This window comes from Electrophorus electricus, chromosome 8 (assembly GCF_041902795.1).
Source record: "Electrophorus electricus isolate QZ-2024a chromosome 8, ASM4190279v1, whole genome shotgun sequence".
Classification (NCBI taxonomy): Eukaryota; Metazoa; Chordata; class Actinopteri; order Gymnotiformes; family Gymnotidae; genus Electrophorus; species Electrophorus electricus.
Window position 1 is genome coordinate 9391977 of NC_137504.1, and position 20481 is coordinate 9412457.

At 43.6% G+C, this 20481-nt stretch overlaps 3 protein-coding genes and 1 non-coding gene across 23 annotated transcripts; 1 reads left to right on the plus strand and 3 right to left on the minus strand.

Annotated features, from left to right (window-relative positions):
* Nucleotides 1–2909: 2909 nt before the first annotated feature.
* trnaa-agc (transfer RNA alanine (anticodon AGC)) lies at nt 2910–2982 on the minus strand. Its single transcript has one exon. It is a non-coding gene; the product is annotated as a tRNA-Ala (tRNA).
* A 1183-nt stretch (nt 2983–4165) lies between these two features.
* brd8a (bromodomain containing 8a) lies at nt 4166–12025 on the plus strand. Of its 15 annotated transcripts, none has more exons than XM_081720265.1 (23): nt 4222–4260; nt 4384–4567; nt 4832–4943; nt 5049–5118; nt 5215–5264; nt 5347–5469; nt 5566–5646; nt 5871–5935; nt 6336–6445; nt 6520–6711; nt 7111–7204; nt 7402–7452; nt 7609–7740; nt 8082–8215; nt 8551–8875; nt 8960–9003; nt 9161–9429; nt 9526–9618; nt 9810–9878; nt 9992–10396; nt 10698–10754; nt 11195–11239; nt 11533–12025. In XM_081720265.1, the coding sequence occupies exons 2-23, from the start codon at nt 4531–4533 to the stop codon at nt 11582–11584; spliced, it is 2610 nt and encodes an 869-aa protein (XP_081576391.1). In that variant the 5' UTR covers nt 4222–4260; nt 4384–4530; the 3' UTR covers nt 11585–12025. The 15 variants fall into 15 exon arrangements, 14 of the variants coding, with proteins under 14 accessions (XP_026878466.2, XP_026878467.2, XP_081576400.1 ...); XM_081720269.1 differs by having other exon boundaries at nt 4384–4488; XM_027022665.3 differs by lacking the exon at nt 4384–4567 and having other exon boundaries at nt 4166–4260.
* An 85-nt stretch (nt 12026–12110) lies between these two features.
* dnajc18 (DnaJ (Hsp40) homolog, subfamily C, member 18) lies at nt 12111–17550 on the minus strand. 2 transcript variants are annotated; one of them, XM_027022672.3, is made up of 8 exons: nt 16391–17550; nt 15605–15809; nt 15335–15480; nt 14824–15036; nt 14579–14691; nt 14315–14424; nt 13902–14074; nt 12111–13556 (listed from the first exon to the last, which is right to left on the minus strand). In XM_027022672.3, exons 1-8 carry the CDS (start codon nt 16530–16532, stop codon nt 13432–13434), a joined length of 1227 nt encoding a protein of 408 aa, XP_026878473.2. In that variant the 5' UTR covers nt 16533–17550; the 3' UTR covers nt 12111–13431. The 2 variants fall into 2 exon arrangements, with proteins under 2 accessions (XP_026878473.2, XP_081576408.1); XM_081720282.1 differs by lacking the exon at nt 16391–17550 and adding an exon at nt 15956–16381.
* On the minus strand, nt 16961–20462 carry ecscr (endothelial cell surface expressed chemotaxis and apoptosis regulator). 5 transcript variants are annotated; one of them, XM_035527558.2, is made up of 9 exons: nt 20182–20461; nt 19404–19514; nt 18994–19047; nt 18655–18666; nt 18312–18437; nt 18110–18205; nt 17975–18002; nt 17800–17870; nt 16961–17709 (listed from the first exon to the last, which is right to left on the minus strand). In XM_035527558.2, exons 1-9 carry the CDS (start codon nt 20237–20239, stop codon nt 17609–17611), a joined length of 657 nt encoding a protein of 218 aa, XP_035383451.1. In that variant the 5' UTR covers nt 20240–20461; the 3' UTR covers nt 16961–17608. The 5 variants fall into 5 exon arrangements, with proteins under 5 accessions (XP_035383451.1, XP_035383450.2, XP_081576409.1 ...); XM_035527557.2 differs by having other exon boundaries at nt 18655–18777; XM_081720283.1 differs by lacking the exon at nt 18994–19047 and having other exon boundaries at nt 18655–18777; nt 20182–20462.
* Nucleotides 20463–20481: the final 19 nt, after the last annotated feature.

Below are 20481 nucleotides of genomic sequence, written 5' to 3' on the forward strand. Positions count from 1 at the left end.
CCATTCCTCAATATTATTTTATCATGATGTGCTGTGATTGCATGACATTGCATGATTGCATAATTTACCTGATCTATGTCTTTTAACATCTTTCCTCCAAATCCTGAAATGTTACTAGAACACCCAGTTTCATCAGTCATACGATTGCCTCTGTCAAGACCATGTATGTTCCACCACAGCTGTCACCTTATCCTGCAAAGACACACCTCCAAATCATTTGGTCCTTTCCACCTCTTCTATCAGACTGTGACCACTGTTTCTGATTCAGATGCCTGCAAGCACAGAGCCCCTTCAAATCATTCCCTCTCCCTCCCGAACATAGTTCCTGTCCCTCTAAATATTTCTTAAGCTTCATCTCTCTCTCTCTCTAGTTCTGGCTCCTATTTTTGAGTTGGATTCAGAGGACATGGTTCTGTTGCACAGGGCATTGCAAGCTGGAGGGGGGGGCATGGTTGACCTTAGCCTTCAGCATGTTCTCAGCCAGGACTGACTTTCGATAGGTGCTGCCCTGTCTCCCTCAGAAAATAAATAATACTAATGACAATGACAATGCATTAAAAAACATGCATATATACTTCCCTGCAGAGGTTTATGTAATAATAATAACAACATTATGCACGCATGTACCTGGCAGGTGGCTGACAGGACACAAAGGCTCATCCTCATGCAGCTCCGCAGAAAGGCTGGCTGGCTAATCACAGACAGAGTTGCTCAGCCCTGGGTTTATTTGCTGAGACCTCCCAGGTGACGCAGCTGATACGATTTCGGCACTGTTTGTAAGAAACAATATTAACATGTTAACTAAGTAATTTAGTAAAAAAAACCAAAGATATATTAAAAAATTACAAAGCTTATTAAAAGCTGGCAGTGAAATGATTCAGGTGGTATACACCGCTTTGCATGTCCATACTTTCTAATCACAATGGCCTCCTTGCTTCCACGTATCATGTCTGTTTGGAGAGATATTTCCATGGCAGAGCTTGAGTACACTTGATTTGTCACTTCTGAACATGCCAGATTTGCTCTACCCTCATCTTGTCCAGTAAAGGGAAACCAATAAGGTTTCTGAAGTAGATGGTAAACAAGCTGCATTGTGGTCCCCTCCCCATGAGTTCTCCATTCGCAGTAGAGGGCCAGATCTTTCTCAGTAATGCACTTGTCCACCAAAGCTTCATGATAAACAGCACAACCTCCTATTTTAGCTGCTCACTTACTGCTCAAGGCAACTGAGCTATCTCAAAAAGCCCATGTTGATCAGTAAGCCATGAACACATGGGCTGAGCTTCAGAATGTGCAACCTGCAGACACCTTCTGAATGAAAGTGCCAGATTTTCACCGTGATTTGGAGGACGGCCCACTGCAGTATTCATAGTCCTCTATACTGGAGTGGGAATTCACATCGAGGACCTTTGGTGAAGCCACAGCAGCCTGGCTGCAGCTCTTCATGAGACTGGTTGCTGTCAGCTTCAGGCCTGGTCCCTCCTCAGCACACAAAAGTTAGCCAGACCATTGTCCCTAGCCAACGTCTTGTCTATTCCTGCCAACTTCTCTTGGATGAAATTACAAAAAAGGAAGTCTTGTCCTTTTAGTGACAACATCACAGCAAAAACACCAGTGGTGAAATAACATTTACTTTTTATGTACTATGCAAATGTTTTAGACAGGTGTGGAAAAAATGCTGCAAACTAAGTGCTTTCAAAAATAAAAATGTTAATAGTTAATTTTTGTTAATTAACAAAATGCAAACTGAATGAACAGAAGAGAAATCTAAAGCAATATTTATTAATTGACAAAAATAAACTTTTAACACTTCTATTTTTGAAAGCATTCTGACATTGCAGCATTTTTTCCACACCAGCCTAAAACTTTTGCGCCTTACTATAGACTTAGACTTATAACTATGCTTAGACATAACTATGCTAAGTATTACTAGAGTTTTAATCGTGTGGTTATAATACATTTATGACAGTACCTTTAATGTAAATTACATTATTTTATATTCTGTTCTGGTCCCTTTTTTGTTAGCGTCCATATGCACAAATATGGATAGAATAGCCTTGGTGTGGTCCAGCTACCCCGTGATGTCTCCGGCATACACAGTCAGCAGCCAGCAACGGGTGCTGTGGGCTGGGCGAGTCACTGCAGAGCGCCGGTGAAAGGCTGGGGCTGGCCCACTCTTCCGAGCCCTGAGCCAGACGGCTGTCCCATCCCTCCCCATGAATCTCCTTCTGCCGTTTGACCTGTCAGGTAGGGGCTGTTTGCTAGAGTCCTATCCCACAGCTGCTGAATGACCCTGATGACTCATGTTTGCTAGAGTCCTATCCCACAGCTGCTGAATGACCCTGATGACTCATGTTTGCTAGAGTCCTATCCCACAGCTGCTGAATGACCCTGATGACTCATGAGATCAAGATTCTGTCATTACAGGTGTAACATAGCTTCCATTTTCAGATGGCCTCAAGAAAAAATTGCACATTAAAACGTCGAATAATTCACATCGTTCAGTTTCACATTCGTCAGACCTTTTGATAATTATGAGGTAGAGTAACTTTTGTCTCTTTACTGAGTCTACATTATGTTGTAATATTTAAATTTTTCAAACTAGGTTTTCGAAACTCTAGTCCACAGAATAATACATTCTGGACACTCACAGTTTATTTTCATGTTTTCGAGGCGCATTAATTAGTTTTTAAAATGGCAAAATATTCCCATCTACAGGCTACATTACGGTACTGCAGCTTCACGTAAGGTGGAACGAACCTTTCATTTTAAAAAAGATGGCTAATAAGAAACCGGCTTCAACTTCATCATTAGCATAATTTTCGCGTAAACTTGCGGTATTGCTCAAGATTACTTTATCTTCGGCAGGGACCTATTTGGCACCCCGTTCTCTTGTTTACGAAAACTAATGGAGGATGCGGGCATCGATCCCGCTACCTCTCGCATGCTAAGCGAGCGCTCTACCATTTGAGCTAATCCCCCGGTGCAAGGACAACCGTCCGTTCATCCACCTGGTTAGTTATGGTTAAATGGTGCAAAGCTGTCATGATTACAATATTATGTATTAAAAGGCAGGAGACCCAGTGTAGTACGGAGTCCAGTACTGGCATCATTAGCTATCTACATGTCTGCACCATATATTTGTATATATACGTCTATAAACTGCACCAGCAGAAAAATAAAAAATAATAATAATTAAACTTCCGGTATGCATTTTAAATCAAAATAAAAGCTGAGTAGTTCTGTTTAAAGACCGCATTAAGTGAATCCTTTCTGTAAAGCGATTGAACTTGTACCACCTCGATATTACAAATAGTTGTTAACCTCGTGGCATAGTCTGATATGACAATGGGCTGTATTAAAATGTATTTTGAATGGATATGATAGCTATGTGCAGAGGAGTAGTGAGAAAAGACATGCAAAATTACAAAACTGGGATAAGCTTATGCTACTAATTAATTTAGATAACGAGCTAATGCAGTTAGTCTTTATCTTTGTTATCCACCGATCACTTTTGTAGGCAAATCAATAGCAAAGAAAGACACGCTAATACGTGCAATACCTTTTTTTAAAATAAGGAAAGTCGCACAATTCACAGGTTCCCAAAGAGGGTATGATGGTATGATTCAATGTATTGGCTTAGTGTTATTCAGGGACGTCAGCATCAAGTTATAAAACATCCTGATTCCACACAGACAGTTTATTAGTGTACATTATGCAGAAATTTTAAGTATTTTAAGTATTACTTTGTAATCTTATTAGGCAATATCAGAGCAATGTTTGAACACACCACGAATTATTCACGCATAGCACAAATGCAACTAAACAAATGCAACTAAACATATATGTTTAGTTGGCATTTGTGCTATGCGTGAATAATTCGTGGTGTGTTCAAACATTGCTCTGATATTGCCTAATAAGATTACAAAGTAATACTTAAAATATCTAGAATATCTAGATAGATAGATAGATAGATAGATAGATAGATAGATAGATAGATAGATAGATAGATAGATAGATAGATAGATAGATAGATAGATAGATAGATAGATAGATAGATAGATAGATAGATAGATAGATAGATAGATAGATAAACAACACAAGCTACACAAGCTACTTGTGTTCTGGACTTTTATGTCAAAGTTCCACTGGAAAATCCAGACACCGGATATGCTCTGTTACATTTGATAACCATGCGCTTGTCAGGAGACGAGTGGTGAATACCGTCCAGTTATGACAAAATGGCGAGCGGACTTGGAAGTAAGTTGTTCTGTGTGTATTTTAGCGACTGTGGCATAGCGATGCCTAACTGTAGAGCACCAGTGAAAACTGCGGATATAGCTACGAGTCTGATGCGTCTCACACGCAGTTGCCTATATGTAGGAATCTTGCGGGATGAGAATGGGATTCATTGGCTGAATCCACACGACACTGAGATGACAGCTAACGTTACGTCTGCAACAGAGAATCCATATTATATTATCTGAAGTAGGTTGGCTATGAAAAGAAAAGCAATCACTTTACTGCTGTATGCAAACATTTGCATTTGAAAACTCTGTTGTCAGAGGTTGGTGATGCATTTTTTATTTTATTTTTTGCCGTAACCTTACGATAGTCAAAATGGCTCCGTTACTGTTGTTAAACTGATGGAGACAAGCCCACTCGTCCTCCCTGTCCTTCGGTGAACTCTTGTCTTTTGCATTTGATTCTGTGAGGAATTTTCCGATAATTTGCAGCATGCAAATAATCCAGACCGTGTATTTGGTTGGCCTTCTTTAAATGTTTTAACATGCAGTGTCCACTAGCCTTCTCTTTAACTTTCTTTGGACAGAGCACAAGTTGCAGCTGGGTCCAACGGAGCCATGGTCGATCAGGGAGAAGCTCTGCCTGGCATCCTCTGTCATGAAGAGTGGAGACCAGAACTGGTACTGCTGTACCATGCTGTAATGTATACTCAGTTATGATACTGAGAGATCATTTCTTATCTTTGTGTGTTGGGTTGGGAGAAGTACAATTCTGATTTATGAGCGCAACTTCTTTTCTTTCAGGGTGTCTGTGAGTCGAGCCATTAAGCCATTTGCGGAGCCTGGACGCCCCCCTGATTGGTTCTCTCAGAAGGTTGTTGGCTGTATGAATTCAGCGGCATCAGTTTTTTTGCAATTAAATAAGGCTTTATTGACAGCAATATTTTCACTCCGTTTGACCCTCTTTCAGCACTGTGCCTCGCAGTACTCAGAGCTCCTGGAGTGCACAGAGGCTCCAAAGTAAGTCCATTTCCAGGTGACAGATTCTGCATATGCCTATGACCAATGGTCCCTCCTCAGTGGCAGTGCTCTGTGTGCGCAGGAGGAAGCGTGGCGAGAAAGGTGAGGTGGTGGAGACGGTGGAGGATGTGATCGTGCGCCGGCTGACAGCAGAGCGGATCGAAGAGCTGAAAAAGCTTATCAGAGACACTCAGGAGAAGCACAGGTACTCAGAGCTGCCGCTCTGCCCCGTCTCGATTAAATCCGCCACAGGTTCAGGCGCCGCCCTCATAGGTCACATGCTTTTCCAATGTGTTATCAGGAAGCTGAAGAGAGAGGCAGAGCTGGTCCAGGCAGGCCACCAGGACTCTAGAGTAGAAGAGTTATGGGAGGAAATTGTACAGTAAGAAACTCTCCATCTTTAGATTGCTCTCATCGCTACTTGCCCAGAAGTCAAGATCATCCTAGTAAAAAGCATATCCTTTAAACAATATCTCCTAACAGGTAATGGCTAATGCTGTCTCCCTAATAGAATAGTCATACAGTGCTTTACAAAAACTGGCTCCGATCAATCAATATTTATCTAGCGTGTAATTATGCATGTTGTTACTGGTGCCTCGTGTCCAGGAGTAGGAAGAAGGAGGAGGAGGAGGAGGAGGTGAAGAGAAAGGCCACAGATGCAGCCTATCAGGGTACTGGACGAAAGCCCACAATGCACCTTCTCACACTGCTCTCATGCTAATGTAATGACAGTTTCCACCTGTTGTTGTAGAATATTTTTCTTGTGAGTTTAATAGTAGCTCAGTAAGCCAGAAGTGGTCAGATATATGTTGCGTCATCATCAGTTATCCATGTATTTTGTAAATTCAGTTTTTAAGGAACAGATTTTTTTTTTTTTTAAGCTGAGTTGAAATTGCAAGTTATAGCGCATCAACCTGCTGCGCTGAAATGGGACAATAGTTTTGAAACCAGAGGGCTTTGTCTGAACCAAAAGGTTTACAGAAACCCTAAAGTCAGAGGTTCACAGAAGCCCAGAGTCAGACGTTTGTCATGGCTGTGAAGCTTCAGCACGCCACCTCCTCTCCTCTGCAGCCAGACTGGCACTGAAGAGCGCCCCGAAGCGTGCTGCCGGGGTGGGCCTTCGCTCTCCCCCCGGAGCCGCCCTTGGAGATGCAGCAGAACAGCCTGGCACTGCTGCCTCCGTGAGTCCCTCTTTGCCTTCGCTCGTGCTGCTCGTTTGCAGCCGGCGTGCCTCATGCTCTCCCTTCTCCTCCAGGGTGCAGGCGCGGCACTGCCCACCCCCGTAGCAGAGCAGCCAGGGCCCAGGGCGGGGGGTCGGGGACGGGGCTGCCGGCCGGAGGACCGCACGCAAAGGAAGCCGCTGGGTCAGAAGGGTGTGCCGCCGCCCTCCCCGCTGCTGTCTGAGCTGCTGAAGAAGGACGGCCTTTTAAACAGCGGCCCCTGGCTGGTCAGCCTCTCCCACCTGCTGTTCCAGTTACACGCGTAGACATGGCTACCTTTTCTTTTATTATCCTCCACATTGCATATTAATAGTGAACACAGTAAACGATGAAACAACATAGAATTATGCAGCAAAAAGTAAACAAATGATGAGATGGCCACCTGCTTGACCAACCTCCTTAAAGTTCCCACATACGCTGGCCGCTTGTTGGCTGAGGGACTGAAGTTCTAAATGAACATCTGTGCATTCATTTACATTTGTTTTGGAAACTAATTTAAAACTACATCAGAGTGTGTTTAAAACCATAAAACTATATGGAGGTAACTTGGTGTGAAGTGTGAAACTTGACGGTGTAGGTGAGGATAGTAGCTATTGTGGAGTGCAGTCATGTTATGTGCCTTTCAGGTGGAGGATGTGGAGTGTCCGACTGGTCAGGGGACAGGCATCCGTGAATCACAGCCCACATCCTCTAGCCTACCTTCTTCTCAGACTGTGACCGGTACACACACACACACACACACACACACACAGTAGTAGTTATAGTAGTTTCTATAACCTTTACAGTGGGGTAGTGAGATTTCTAACTTACCAAATTTCCTTACAGAAAAAAGCATTTTACATGACACTAGCCAGTCTTCTCCTATGGGGGTAACAGCTGCCTGGAGCTTTTTTCTTTTGTACTTGTACTGGGTCCAGGAAAGTTACCAGTGGCTGAAAGGCTTCTGTGCGAGCAGAGCGACTGTTTCTGTGAGTGTTGTATGTTGCTTTGCACTTGTGTCAAAGACACAGTGTAAGTTAGTGTTGCAGCAAGGGAGCCTCTTTTAGCTGAACACTTAGCACGCTCTCTGTGTCTGCCATCTGTTTGTGTGTCCTGCTGTTTATGTGGTTGTGTTGTGGGCATAGGTGCTCCCACGCTGTCTCGTCTGCTGGAAGCTGGCCCCTCCCAGTTCCCCTCTCAGCTGAGCTCACCGGCTACTGCAGACTCCGCCTCCAGTGCCCCCCCGCCTGCTGCTGTAGCATCTGCAGTGAACGCAGGTGTTTCTCACACCCTCTCTGTCTGTCTCTCTTCTCACCCCCCACCCCACTCCCCCCCCATCTTTGCTTTTTTCCTTTACCGCTGGCTTCCTGCTCACTGGCAGCACATGGAGAGAGCTGTCCAGTGGATATTTTTCCGGGATGAATCAAAATGATGTTATTCCAACATTAGTGCTTGCATGTTCTTTTTTTCATGGCAGCGCTCATGTCATGTTATGTGTACGTGAGGAAGTAATGGTTTCTGCTAGAATTTCTGCATGTGTGTATGAGAGAGAAGGGGAGACTGAGAGGTGGTGTGGGTGAGGAAGTAGAATACTTATTTCCACTGTCTGACTGTAAAGCAGGGGTGGATGGTGGCCACTCAGTGGAGAGTAAAGCATCGATGTTGGAGGAGGACCTAGTCACACTGTCCTGCATGACAGATGAGCTGGATTTGGAGACAGTGGGGGACATTATAGTCATTATTGAAAACAAGGTGATCCCAGACTGCTCTTAAATGCTACTTTACTGGCACATTATCAGATAACACATTCGAGATCTTTATTCCTCTAGTGTGCAATACCACTGTAATTATGAAAATGATAGCATTGTTCATATTTTCTTTTGCACTTTATATTCTGCATGATGGTTATTATATGTCATATAGGAGCATAACTTGACCACAGAAATAAATGTTCCTCTAATTTTTGTACAAATATGACATAATTGGAGCTGCACATATTGAACATTGGCTGAAGTGGGTCCCTATATGCATTGCGATTCTGAAGCTTCGCGTGCTAGTGACTGAAGACTATGCTCTTATCTCATCAGGAAGGTGATGAGGCAGAGGCTCTGGAGGCTGCCTTGTCTCTGCCTGAGAACACAGGCCACACTCTGTCAAGCCCCTGGGAGCCTGTGGGATCAGAGGCCCCTAGTGCTGGGGAAACTGTGCTTACCCCCTCTCCGCACCCAAACCTGGAGGACGGGACAGTGGGTGTGGGGGTCCCACAGGACCCCTGTAGCTCCAGTGAGGGTTGTGGGCACCCCTCCTCCTCTAGCTGCCCTTCTGGAGAGATGCCAGGAGCTTGCTCTGAACCAGAGCCACCATCTGCTGCGATTCAGAGTGACGGCGGCGACTGGACACAGTCCCAGGCAGGTGGGCGAAGGCTCGTGCGCCTCATGCGCATGCTCGCTGTTTCTTAGTTTCCTCAGATAACCCATCTCTTTTGGGATTTTCCAGACTCTCATCCAAAGGATAACTCTACTGCAAGACAGCTCTCCAAGGTACAGTAACCCCCTACTTAGACACAAAATCCCAGCAAAAAAAATGGAATTGCACCAGTGAGCCTGGAGCCCAAGCATTCTCTCTCTCTCTCTCTCTCTCTCTCTCTCTCTCTCTCTCTCTCTCTCTCTCTCTCTCTCTCTCTCTCTCTCTCAACAGGACATAACGGAGGAGGCAGAGGAAATGGAGGCGAGTCTAAGTGATGCCAAAGATGGCAGCGTCTCTGAGACGAGAGGGTTGGGGGGTGGGACAGATGAGCAGGGGGGTGATGTGGATGGGGAGGGGGCCCAGGGCCTTCTCCCTGAGGCACAGTTGGAGCCGGCGGCCAGCAAGAGTGAGGTCGGCTGCAGCATGCACACTGTCTGCTCCTCCCTGCAGCTCCACACCGCCGCTGACTCCACCCCCAGCAGCCCGGCATCCTCACAGTTGTGAGTGTGTTGGACACATGCCACAGGCATGAACAATGAGGTCCAGTCCTGGGAGCCGGTGACGACCTTAACTGAATTATACGCTCTCTTCTTCAGCTCCATAAGCAGTGAGGATCAGGAGGCCATTCAGGCTCAGAAGACCTGGAAGAAAGCAATCATGTTGGTGTGGCGAGCAGCAGCCAATCACCGGTAAGACGTTCTTGTAGCCAATAGCAATTGTTTATCCACTGACTATAACAATGCTGGGACAAACAAATAAAAACAAAAACAAATGCTGGGACAAACAAATAAAAACAAATCCTGCCCTGTTCTTAGCCATTTAAAAGCAAGGTCCTCTGCTACAGTTAATAGTGAACTTGAACCTTGGTTCATCTGGACAGATATGCTAACGTCTTCCTGCAGCCAGTGACAGATGACATTGCCCCTGGTTACCACAGTATTGTCCACAGGTAAGAGATTATAGAGACCAGTCTATACAGCGGTACATTCACTCACTGATGATTGTAGAGAGAATTTTTAGTAGAAAGAAAAGGTCTTGCATCTCTCACTCTCTCTGTCCCAGGCCTATGGACCTGTCCACCATAAAGAAGAACATTGAGAATGGACTGATCAGAACCACAGCGGAGTTCCAGCGTGACATCATGCTGATGTTTCAGAACGCGGTGATGTACAACAGCTCGGACCACGACGTCTTCCACATGGCCCTGGAGATGCAGCGGGACGTCCTGGAGCAGGTCCAGCAGTACCTGGCCACCCAGCTCGTCATGCAGACCTCAGAGTCGGGCATCAGCGCCAAGAGCCTGCGCGGACGAGAGGCCAACCGCAAACAGGACCCCAGCGACAAGGTGACGCGCCAAACACACACGACTAACTCGCTGAAATACTGCTGCCAGGAACCATGGCAATATTATGGACCCCTGAGACGCAGCAGAAGGGACGGAGGCAGGAAAAAGCTACAACAAAAAGAGTGAGTGGCGGAATAAAGAAAGGAAGTGAGACAAGTACTAAGAGGCAGCCCAAACTTGAATGAGTTCACATGAGGTGAAGGTTTAAGCCCCAGGGAGAATGGCATCATGCTGTGCAAACAATGGTAGTTGGGTTCACATATGTGACTGCATGTTGTGGACAGTGTTAGCTGTTACCTTTAAGAGTGTTGTGTGTTTAGTAATGGACTGGATGTTACCATTATGAGGGTCATGTGTCTAGTAATACCTCTTTCACATTGAGTTCTTGCTGTTTGCTGATGTACTGCCTCGTCCTCATTACAGAACTGGCTGTCTGGTCAGCAGAAAAACAGATGCTAGGCTTGGCAGATCACTGAGCAGGTGGCATTTTAGTTGTCCTTCAAAATGATACGTGGAATCAGCTGTATATAGTGTCAGCGGGAAATGTTTTTTTGCTTAGGGACCTTAGAGCTGGATCAGGGGGTCTTACTCTGTACCTTTGCTCTCATCATTACTATATGGACTACATGGAGAGATGGGCCTCATTAGTTTAGGCACAAATGACAAGTAGATATGCTCATAAAAATAAGATACTTTGCTCCCGTTACCCTTTACTTCTCTAATTCTTGAACTAATTTTTATTTTCCAATAACTGCTCTTGCATATGTGCATGAGAGAAGGGGAGGGATAGACAGAAACATTAATAGCATATTTTGCCAGTAATGAGCATGTCTAGCTTGTATATATCTGCACATGGCCCTTCAGTGGATATACATAAGTACCCAAGTCTGCTTTTTTCTGATAACTTCTCGTCCTCACAGGACACTGTTGCCATGGCCTCTCCTGCTTTCCTCCTCTCTCTCTTTGTAAGTATTCCCTTCACTACTGTTACTGTACACACACCAGACAGTAACATGTAAATCTCCTAAAGACAATGCTTGACTAGATATTGTGTGTTGTAATTTTCTTTTCACTTTAATTAAGGAATCATGGTAATTAATCGTGGAACTCAAGTAATTGCAGTTATTGCCTGCCTTTGAAATTCGTGTGCATGTATTTGAACCGGTTAACTGCGCAGTTGTGGGCTGACCTAGTTCACAGCTTTCAGAGTCTGCACAAACTCTTTTTCCCCTCTGTGCATCTCTCTACCCCTCCCCAGGACGGTGGTACCAGGGGCCGGCGGTGTGCTATGGAAGCAGACCTCAAGATGAAGAAATGATCAGGAATAACAACTGTGGACTCCTTCCACTAACTCAGTAGTGCCAGAGAGCCATGAAGACAGGCATGCCACAACTCCTTCCCCCTGTCTGAACTCTCAGGGCCAATCACCCTCTCCTCCCCAGCCTTGGAAATTTGATCCGGTATGTGTGCACAGGGAGAGATGATGGCACGATCCCGCAGTATATAGCTGAACAGGCTGGTGGAAGTCGAGCTTTACTACTGGCACAAGTACACTTTACTGTATATTGACATTTGCTTTGTGTGCAGATGATAATGTATGAAATTAAAACATGATAACCGGATAGTTAATCGCAGAACACGAGCTTCTCAGTAGCAGTGACAGCGCTGAGAGGAGGCGACAATGAAGATAAAAGACCCATCAGAATACTCAAACTACCTCATGGCAGAATGAATGATGCTATAATACCCAACACTGGTATATGTCTTTTGTAAACATCTGCACAGAAGAAGAAATCATACAGTGCTTTAGAATAATGGCATTCAGGAGAACAAAGGGAATGCTTAGTATTTTATTAAACCAGAACAAAATCTCACTCACCACCAACTAACCGAACACACTAGCTTGGCTATGGATGCAAGATAATGTGACTGCAGATCGCCTGCAGTCTCCGTTTTTCCAGTGCCAGTGCTACTCCAATGAAACCCATGAATTCCTGATTAGGGCCCCGTTTGTTGTGCTGTTAAACGTCCAGCACGGATCCCAGGGCCCCAAATGTGCTGTATTAAAAAGGTCATCACATCTGAAACTTCATGACCAGTGCTGAGTGATATGAGGTACTCTACAATTAAACAGTAATAGTTGACTCTTCAGTGCCTTGGCTGTTAACACGAGCTTGTAAATAAATCCTATCCTAATGGTGCTGTTAAACACTAGCACAAAGCAAAGGAACATCACTGGGCTGCATGCAACACACATAAACAAACTGGAATCTGGTAAGAGTAAATCTATGAATGAATACAACCGAGGTAATGGCTTTTGGCAAAGTTTTGACATCACAGAAAGAGGACTTCTTTTCGCTCTACAACACATCTGAAAAGGATTTGTATTAGGGATTAAGCTAATGGCCTATGACAGGAGTCAAGGCAACTGAACAATTAAATCATTCAAGAGAGTAAAGTAAATTCCACAAAAATAAATTCAACTTTATATACAGTCTCTTTAATATGGAAGAGCTTCTGAATGTAGTAGTGATTAGTGGCCTGTTTTTGCAACTACATTAATTTAGTCTTTAAAAAAAAAAAATCTTAGTGTTCAGCTGAAAGCTCTTTAACCTCATTAGATGTAAGTCACTTAGAAGTCACTGCACATGAACAAAAATAAGGAATAAATAAGTTAAATAAATTAATGTACATAAATGAAATTATTTTCTATTATCAGTAATACTAGCAAAACTCAGGCAGGCATCCAATAAAATGGGAGTGAACACTAGAACCTCTAGCATCTATCTTCTCAGCAAGTATGGAGCTTGCAGCCCAAGTTCCTTAATATAAGGAAATAACATTAACATCTGCCAAAAAACACACGCACGCACGCACACTCACACCTGGACTGCGGTGAAGTTACACTTCACTGGCGCAGTAGGCGGGCTGAATACATCACTGCCCACATCTCCAGCACCCTTCAGCTTGCCAGTTGCCCCTCCCCCAGCAGCAGGGGTAAAGGGCACGGGCTCTCCGCCTGCCCCCTCTGCTCCGCATTGTCCCTTTTTCCAACGAGGTCAGTCGAACAGATGAACTGAAATTAAGCACTGATACTAAGAACTCTTCATCTGGGGGAGAGTTAGGTGCCTGAGTGGAGTGGGGGCTGGGTGGGGGCTCAGTTGCCCCTTACGTGGCTCGCTAAGCGGTGCAGCTTCTCGCAGTGTTCCAGCTTCATGGTCTCGGCCTTCTGCTTCAGCCTCTCGTCTCGATACAGCTGTCCCAGGTTAGCCAGGTCTGACTCTGTGTGGGTGGGGTTGGGTGGGTGGACATAGAAGCACACCATACGGTCCATACGGTCACTGAAGGGCATGGGTGTAATAGACAGCCGGACATGCCGGGAGTAACAGCTAAGGAGTGCTTCACACATAAACTGCTGCTCACTCACAAATCATACATGACGTTGAGGAACTACATGATAATACACTTAGCTCAGTAAAGTCACCAGACGTTTTTGTGGCACTACCACAAGCATACAATTTTCACAATTTTGTAAAAACAGATAAGCTCCAAGCAGCAACTGAAAGAGAAATTGTCCTTGTTATTCATTTAGCAACATAGCACTGTTGTTCAAAGGAGGGCACTCACTCTGTTGTTTCTCCTTCCAGCAGCTGTTCTGGAGATGCTCTATGTACTCACTCTCGATGGTCTTCTCCAGCTCATCCAGGGCTACCCCGTGATACTCCTTCTCAAATCCCTTATCCACATAGTATGGTATGCCCATGTGCTGGGTTTCCCTGGACACCACCAGTCCCATGGACCTGTCAGGACAACAACACTGTTCTCTTATCATTGTGGACACAGACACAGAAACATACTCCAAGACAGTGTTTTCCTTTGAAAGATATCAGATCTAAAGTTGACTCTGTAAGAGGACATAAACAATCAATCAGTCTCTTTCTACCAGGCCCAACAGACATAAAAATCTATGCATCAGCTATGCACAGTGTCGTTGCATCAGCCTCTGCTCTTGTTCAAAAAGGGTTAAGAATGGCACTCACGGCTTATAGAAGAGGCTGTAAGGGGGGTTGGTGGCCATCAGCTGGGTTACGACAGAGATGAGGATGAGCACCAACACGGGCAGAAGCTGTAGGACCGCTGTGAATGTATTCTTTACACACAAACAAAAAACATTAACTAGTCAATCTCACAAATATTAACTATTTAATCTTTAAAAATGGGTTTTATTTTCATGGGGTTTGGCCTTGATGAGCAATAGGATGATTGTGTAAACAAATAAATGAAGGATACAGAAATTGACGGACCTGGCTCCGGTTATCCTCTACATCCTCTTCCCGTCTCTCATACACACGGCGTCGCCGTGGCTGGTAGAAATGTGAGTATGAGGCTCCTCTGTTGGTATACACATGGATGTTGCCTGCAAACATTAACTGAGATTAGGCAGACATTATGCTCCATTTACAAATGGAATATAAAATCTATATGAATAATAACCATTTCCCTAGAATCTCTCACAACTTCAGTATTAATAGCCATAGATTTGGCTAACCTGTTGGAAACCTTCCCCCAAAGAATATGTTGAACAGCTCCTCCGGGGAGATGTCAGCCTCAAAGTCCCTGTGGAAGGTGCGGTGATGTCCGCGAGAGTGCCGTGGAGGGTCTGGAGAATTACTGCTTGGCTCTGCAGCTCCCTGTTCTCCACATTGATCATACTGCAGCCTCTTCTCTGGGTTACTCAGCACTGCGTAGGCATTACCAATGGCTGCCAAGAGGGAGAGCAAGAGGTGCATGAGACAGTTATTGCAGGAAAGTGAGTAAAAAAGCTACAAAAAAGAACCAACTGCAATGCTAAAGTAAAGCCACAAGTTGCTGGAAAGGGGAATGAGGTTCAACAATTGAATGCATTTCATACACATGGCAATGTTTATTGCCTTTTTCTTTCATGCATGATGAGCACAGTGAAAGTCTGGTGGCTCCAGATGTCAATCTTAAGCAAGCTTTGCATACTACACTGTTACTACACTCTAATGAGGAGGGACAGTGCCATATGTAAAGCCTACCTTTAAAAGCATCAGTGGCCCCAGGAGCACAGTTCTTGTCTGGGTGAAACCGAAGCGCAAGCTTTCGATAAGCCTTCTTCAGGTCCTCGTCGCTGGCATCTTTCGGTACTCCCAGGATCTCATAGAAGTCCTTACATCTTTTTATCCTGCCAGTATTAAAGACAAGGACACAGTCAAACGAAAGCCGACTCAACCGACTAACTACGGTATGGACCGAACGCAGCATTAGCCTGTGACATGTCACACCAAGCTTTAGGTGAGTGCGTTTACCTGAGCACTCCCTGCCTCTGCTCTTCAGTGTAGCTCTTGTCATCGCCGTGCCCCTTGCTGCCCTCGCCAGCACTGTGACGCTGCTGCTGCTGCCGCTGGCCACGGCTGTCCTCGTCCATGTTCCTCCAGCCAGGCGGTGGTGTGTATGTCCGCTCCGTTTCAGGGGCTGCTGCGCTCCCATTCTTCACAATGGCGTCAATGAGGACTGATTGTTAGAGAGACGCACAACTGAGTTTGACGTCTTTTCAGATGAATGAAGTATGCAAGGTTAATACACATCTCCTAAGAATCTTTATATGCATTCGTATGAATATGAATACAGACAGGACTGTGGAAAATCAAAACACTCACAAAGATGACAGATCAGTGATGAAATGGCAAGTGTGTTGCTTATGCATCAAAATGCTGACAAACAAGAATGCGCAAATCTTTCGCCGATGCACAGTGTAGAGGCAGAATGTACTCTAGCTAATGCGATCATCATAAATTCAAATGTCATGGTGTTAACTACATAAGATTAATAATCTCAAATTAGCTACATTTTCTAATACTTCAGCAAAGACTTGAACGATTAAACACACAATGGAACTTCTCTGAAGAGCAAACGAGAGCATTTAGGATTTGGACAACTGAACCGGCCTTGGATTATGCAACACAGCTACAATATTCAGACGCTGCACTTTCTATTTCAGCGTTCAGACCTGCCAGCCGGCTAGCTAACTGGCTCGCAAACAGGCTTGATTTGCCAATAACGTTAGACTAGCGGTTCAATCACAGGCTACTGACCTCTGGCTCGGGTGCTGGGGTAGATTTTCTGCGCCTCATACAACAGCTGCAAAGCTTTCTCCTTCCGACCCGATCGCAGACATAATTTTGCTTTCTCTATCAATCTGTCGGACTCCTCCTTATCCGTTTCCAATGCTGGCATGTCTACAGCTGATCGACCGGCCGATACCCTGCGAGGCTGACACCTAGAGTTAGCTATGTCGCTGGTGCTGACGACCGAAGGACAGCTGCAAAGACAGTTTGCCAACACTGCAGAAAGTGGAAACGACGAAAATCACAATTCTGAAGTGTCGGCAGTAAAACCGACCATTGAAATCAGATTTACCGATAACTTTTCACATCGGTCAACACTACTGGAATGGCTAGCTAGTAAAACTAGTGCGTAAAGAAGCTAGCTAGCTAGCTCACTAGCTCACAGAGCTAGCGTTAGGTTGCCAGGCAGCTAGCTAGTTGGTAGCTAATAATGTAGCAGCGGATTAGTTTCCGATTTTCATCAGCATGCCACCTTAACTGTCATCGCTGTGACACAGTTCACTCGTCCGTGTATAATTCATTATCATAAACAGCATGTCTGAAACTATGCCACACTTGCTTTTTTTGTAAGACTTGTTAGCATATCTGACCAAGACGCGAACAAATCTAAATACAAGTAGCAACCGCCATTGCTAACAGGAAGCGGAAATACAACATTGACCAAACTAAAGGTACAGTGACTCGTATTGGACAACAGATGAGGGCTGGTATTTGGGAACTCGAATCGGGGAATCTCCTGAACCTCGCCTCTCCTATATAGATTCTGAATGTCTAATATGGGTGGAAAGAAGAGTGGACAACAACACTTTGACCTTCAAATTTACTGAGTTTGTTTTTAACACTGCTAGTTTTTTTAAAATTACATTTACAGCAATTAGCTGGCGCTTTTAGCCAAAACAACTTAGTTATGACTGAGTACAGCTTGTGGGTTAAGGGGTTTGCCTAGGGGACCAGCAGTGCCAATGGTGGGGATTGAACCAGCAACCTTCCAATGATAAGTCAAGTACCTTAACCACTGAGCAGAACCAGAAAGCAATTGAGAGTCATTTAATTGTCTATATTTGCAAAAATAAGTTGAATCTTCAGCTTTTTAAATACTGTTGTTAGTTGTAGTTTAAAAGGGCCATGAACAGACAGCTTTGCACCATCTGTGTATGAGTGGGGGTTAAAGAGTGCTGAGTGAGTTTATTGTCCTGTTCTGACACCGAGGAGATCTCTGCTGAGGTCTTGTTCTTCATTGTCGAGTATTGTACTGTGGACAGATGATATCTGTGGTGAATCTGTGTCTGTCAACAGAGGAAAAGTCAGGATAGCTCTTACTTTACATCCAAATGCCACTGCCTGAAACTAGTGTTGCATTTTCAGCAAATATTTACCAGTGTCTGTGTTTATTGACCGCACAGAGACCAATGTGATGTTTTCTTTCTCCCTAGTGCTGGGTATATTGCTGTGAAAACATTAAACCAATGACAAGAATTATAATAATGAATATTATTAATATACTTGCACATATGCAATCAGAAATCAGAATGTTTGCAATTTATTTAATACCTTTCCAACATCATAGAGCCTTTAACACCTAGAAGGTAAATAAAAAAAACCCTCATAAATTCAATATACAACATTCTTTTCAGATATTTATTTGAATTGAACCCCACCCCAAATAGACAAAGACATGCATCTCACCCTCCTCCTTTGTGTTATGACACCGTCCTTTGAGATTAACAGTTGTTACTAAGATTACCATAACAACGATCAAAACAAGAATGAAACTCATCACACCTGTATGGAGGCAACAGAACGATGCAAAGCCATCACAAATATAAAAACAACAGCCAAAAACCTCAAATGTATTCTGATTCCTGAGAGCATTTCATGTGCAGCCTACCAAAGGCTAACATTGTGAGACTGTTGCTTTGCAAATTTGTGGGTGTGTCTTGTGTAGCATCCTCTGGTGAGCTTCTGTTTGTGATCTCTTTAGTTACGAGGCTTTCAGAAAGTTCAGTATCATAACCTGTACACAGAGAAAAACATTACGACTGGGCTAAATCCAGGACAAAGTACTTCCAGTAATATAATCCTCTATTTATGCCAGACATATACAGAATATTATATTTATATTATAAATAAAAGAAACACTTCACATTTGTCCTGTGTCAACTCTTATGTTCTATCTCTGATACTGGAGGTCCATAGACATGTGCACTTAGAATAGATGAAAGATTCCTCACCTGAATTATTAGCTACAGAGGAGGAGGAGGAGGAGGAGGGAGTTTTGCTCAATTCCATATTAGAGTTTTCATTCATGTGCGATGAATATGTAGTTGATGCTAGACTAACTGACTTGGTTTTTCCTGCAATGCACATTACAGTGATGACATTATCTCTGTAGTACTAAACCTGTTACTGTTAGACAATGGTTGAGGCTATTCTTATCTAGTCTCATGACTTAAATAAAGAGTTGATTCATCGTTCCAACTCATTTCCCATAAGGGTTTGTTGGAGTTTGTTTCCCATAAGGGTTTGTCCACAGCATCACCCTGCCTGTATGGAAGCTTACACTTACTTACCTGAAAAGCTGGCAGGAGTGGTTATATTAAGGTCTCCTGAAATGCTTATAGTGCCTTGTGAAAGCGAAATGCAAAGTACCTCATTATAATGTTTATGTAATTCAATTCAAAACTTTATTGTCCATGCCATAAGGTTTAAAATTAATTAACAGACCACAAAAAATAAAAATAACTAACAATGAACTATACATTAACGGACTCTAACATATATACATTAGAAATACCTAACTCATATAAAAAGATCCCATAAATTATTAAGTTAGAATTGAGATCACCCTCAAAGTCATACGAGGGATACAAAATGGCAATTGCTCATCAAACATATGAAGGCGAAGCAAAATCCAAAATCTCGTTATAGTGTTTTATGAGCAGGTCTGTTGGTGTGAAGTGATATCATACTGGTGGATTACCTCTGTGCTGTGCTGGAGTTACGCTTAGTGCTGCAGGGGCCTCAGTCACTGAGGTGTTGCTGGTGATTCTTGTTTCTTGCTGAGGTGTTAAAACTGGTGGAGTTGCTTTCACTGTGAAAACAACACTGTATATGTTTAATTTCACCATCTAGATACAAGTCAGAATTGACATAGAGTGAAGTCAATTATTTTACAAACTTGAATAAATTACCAATGTATATATTTCTGATTGTATTTTTTATTTGTTCAGTTCAGAACAAATTTGAAAGCAGCATATTATAACACAATACAAAGCTGTAAGCTTAAGGGACAGAGACCTGCTGCCTCCTGTGTCTCTTTTCTTTGTCCTGCTCAGTTCACGTAAGACATTTTCACAGTAGGCTATTACAATTCAAGTGATTATGCACACTACATATATACCATATTAGTAACCAATGGATTAAGCAGATGGGCTCCTTGTCAGAACTATAAGGTTGATGATTTAAATTTTGATTACCAACATAGGTGATATTTTTAAGACCATTCAAAAGCATTTAAGACCATTGTCTAAAATGTCTACATGTTTATTGAAAATTATATGTGAATGAGATAAAAATGAAAAATTAAAAAAAGCTTGTTCCTGGCTTTATCTTTTTTCAGAGGCTTTATACAGGAACATACAGGCATTTCGTCTTTCTCTTTCAGTCAAACTATATTATCCTTTGGAGTGCAACTACTGAATTGTTTGACACCAGTATATAATGTGAAATTTGTGTGAAGAGGCAAGCGTCAGTCTTACCTGCTGAGATAAAGGAAAGACACACACAGAAGACAAGCACAGGAAATAAGAGTTCCATGGCTTAATCCAGAGAGTTTATAGCGGTGTTCTATGAAGAGCTGATGGTCATTAATAGAGGTCAATAGTGAGATAAATACCAGAATAAGAGAGAGTGGTGTATGTGAGAAGTGCAGATATTTGAACAAGTGAATGAGTCTGAGGCAATGTTCAGCTCGTTTCCTGTGCTGACAGAAGAATGAGACCGTGTATAATGTAGTTGTATCCTGGTGAGCAAGCGTGTGTGTGTGTGCACGTGTATGC